At 44.5% G+C, this 3,353-nt stretch overlaps 1 protein-coding gene across 1 annotated transcript; it reads left to right on the top strand.

Moving 5' to 3' along the window:
* Positions 1-797: 797 nt before the first annotated feature.
* Positions 798-2,198, top strand: LOC121993719 (2-alkenal reductase (NADP(+)-dependent)-like). The gene is made up of 4 exons (XM_042548064.1): positions 798-1,104; positions 1,188-1,365; positions 1,441-1,690; positions 1,771-2,198. The coding sequence occupies exons 1-4, from the start codon at positions 877-879 to the stop codon at positions 2,162-2,164; spliced, it is 1,050 nt and encodes a 349-aa protein (XP_042403998.1). The 5' UTR covers positions 798-876; the 3' UTR covers positions 2,165-2,198.
* The last annotated feature ends 1,155 nt before the right edge of the window (positions 2,199-3,353 follow it).

Raw genomic sequence — 3,353 nt, 5'->3', positions numbered from 1 at the left:
AACCCATCTCAATTCCTGACTTGGATATCCTGACCTAGCGTTAGCTGGGTAACGACCTTTAACGTTACAACCCCTTTTTGGGGTGATACGTCTTCTCGACCTTTGACTGCCACACCCCCTTGACTTCTAACTGTCACGTCCCCTTGACTTCTGACCTCCACGTCCCTTTGACTTATGATTGCCATGTCCCCTTGACTTCTGACCTCCACGTCCCTTTGACTCCTTGACTTCTGACCTCCACGTCCCTTTGACTTATGACTGTCACGTCCCCTTGACTTCTGACCTCCACGTTCCTTTGACTTATGACTGTCACGTCTTCTTGAATTCTGACTGCCACGTCCCCTTGACCAGATCCTACCATTATGCATTGTATCAGTCCAATTGATTAATTTATCGGGACGAACCTGATCGATCGACACGAGCGATGATCATCTGTTGACCGGAACACATTGGGGCTCGTATGACTAATTTGATTATATTATATTGAGAGTAGTTACTTTTTTATCATAAAAATTGTTTTTAAAAAAAATTAGATTAGAATTGATTGCTACAATTGATTTGGATTTGGCGAATGAGCAGATGGGTAAAATAAGTATTGAATACTTAATAATCTTAAAATTAAATAAGTGATTTAGGTATTTGAAAAACTTTCCTACTCACAGTTAGTTAATTTGCCGCTTCATTTTCTACAGTGATGCTTCACACAGGTCAGAGGGCGACAAAATCACAGCCGACGGCCAAACAAGAATCTTCTCTCTTTCTCTGCTCTCCACTAGAAGACAACGGCGGCGTAGCTCCGGTACGGAATCTCTTCATAAGAACCATCGATCCGCCAGGGAGAGTTTACAGAGACCGCGATCGAGCGCGCCGTGGACAATGGAAGTGGTAAACAAGTACGTCTCCCTCAAGCACCACGTCGATGGCCACCCGTCGGAATCCGACTTCGAGCTCGCCACCACGCCGCTGCAGCCCGCCCCCGGATCCGGCGAAGTCATCGTCAAGAATCTTTTCCTCTCCATCGACCCCTACCAGCTCAACCGAATGAAGCGCTACAGCTCGTCTCACACGGCCATCACCGCCGCCTCCAAAATCGAGCCCGGGCAGGCACGCGTTGCGTGGCCACTAGTCGCTCAGGTAACGCTTTCGTCGCCTGGTCTCAGCTCACGACTTCGTCCCTCTTGTTGCAGAGGATCGACGCGTACGGGGTGGGGAAGGTTGTGGCCTCTGGGAGGGCGGAGCTGGAAGAGGGTGATGTGGTGGCCGGATTGCTGGGGTGGGAGCAATACACGGTGGTCCGGCCGGGGACCGTCTTGATGAAGGTGGACGCGAAGGATCTCCCTATTTCGTACTACGCCAGCGTTTTGGGTGAGTACTCTCTCCATCTGCACCAGATTAAAGAACACAAGAAGGATGGGCCGAATTTGATGACGACTGCTACAGGACCGAGTGGGTTGACAGCGTTCGCCGGTTTCTACGACGTTTGCAAGCCGAAGAAGGGAGAGAAGGTCTTCGTCTCGGCGGCGTCGGGATCAGTCGGGAGCTTGGTCGGCCAGTACGCCAAACTCTCAGGCTGTTATGTCGTCGGATGCGCCGGGAGCAAGCAAAAGGTGGATCTGCTAAAACGCAAGCTCGGATTCGACGACGCGTTCAACTACAAGGAAGAAGCCGATCTCAAGTCTGCTCTGAGAAGGTACCGCCAATTCACAATTAACGGCCGGCCGATTGATTCCCGGTGCATGTGAAACATAGGATGCTCTGTTTTCGCAACAGGTACTTTCCCGAAGGAATCGACATCTACTTCGACAACGTCGGCGCCGCCATGTTGGAGGCAGCAGTGGCCAACATGAACTCGTTCGGCAGGGTGGCAGTGTGCGGGGCGATATCGGAGTACACGAACGCCGGCAAGAGAGCGGCTCCGGACCTGATGGACGTAATCTACAAGCGCATCACGCTGCGTGGATTCTTGGCCTTGGACTACCTCCACTTGCACGAACAGTTCTCGGCCGCCACCTCGGACCACCTTCGCCATGGCAGAATGATTTCGCTAGAAGACGTATCCGTCGGCATCGAGAGCGTGCCGACGGCATTTGTCGGGCTTTTCAGAGGTGATAACGTAGGGAAGAAGCTCGTACGGGTGGGTGAATTAGAAGGCGCTGAGCTTTAACTACTGAATCCATGTGTGTGTTGTTTTAATTTCAATTAAATCTATAATAATACTTTCGATGAATTTCAGTTGATGTGGATTTGGGGTTGATCGTGTCAAGGTCAAGATGGGATGACTAAGTAACCACAATCAGTAACTTCGACCGGCTGTATACAAGTCAGATCGGTCGTAATTGTAATTGTAATTGTAATTGTAATTGTAAGTAGAATAATAGGGAAAGAGCCAAAAATAAAATAATAAAATTTATTATTTATTGATATTTATCTTAAGGATAATAATATATAATGTTAAAAAAAATACTTGATGATCTTAGAATAATTATGAGAATTATTCTAATAATTATAACACAATTATTAGAATAATCTAAATATTAATTTAATTTGATTTGGTGATTTGATCTGATCAATTCTAATAATTCTCTTTTATATCTTTTACCCCCTGACAAATTTAACGGGAGATCTTTGACGTTGAGTTTGCTTGCTAACTTGTTGAAACGTTATCTGGATAATGACCTACTAAAGATATCAGCGATTTGATCTTCAAAAAAAATATAAGAGACGGATAACTATTGAGTTGTCACACGTTCACGAACAAAATGAAAATCAATTCCACATATTTTGTACGAGCAGAAAAAATTAGATTTGCTGTGAGATATGTTGCTAGAATATTGTCACATCGAATTTTTGGTACAATATTTGATGCAAGATGAAATTCAGAGAGAAGTGATTGAAGCCAAATAATTTCTGACATTGTATTTGCTATAGCTTTATATTCTACCTCAGTACTTGAACGAGATACTGTAGGTTACTTTTTCAAATTCCATGAGATAAGATTTTGTTCAAGAAATATTGCATATCCACTAGTAGAGCGTCTATCTTCAGGAGAACTTGCCCAATCCACATCACTATATGCATGTAAATCTCGAGACGATTAGCAATATAAAAGAAGACTATGTAGAATAGTAGACAGCGAAATATTCGTTTTACATTATCCCAATTTTGTTCAGTTGAAGCATGCATGAATTGACAAGCACGATTTACCACAAAAGTAATATCAGGACGTGTGATGGTGACATATTGTAAGACTCCAACAATACTTCAATAAATTTGTGGATTAGACAGAGCAGGAGAGGATGAAGTTGGAGAGTTGTTTATAACAATTGGTATAGAGATCAGATGTGGTCCATCCA

The sequence above is a fragment of the Zingiber officinale genome, chromosome 6A, assembly GCF_018446385.1.
Source record: "Zingiber officinale cultivar Zhangliang chromosome 6A, Zo_v1.1, whole genome shotgun sequence".
Classification (NCBI taxonomy): Eukaryota; Viridiplantae; Streptophyta; class Magnoliopsida; order Zingiberales; family Zingiberaceae; genus Zingiber; species Zingiber officinale.
Note: the sequence above shows the minus strand (reverse complement) of the source record. Positions and strands in the feature narration are given on the sequence as shown.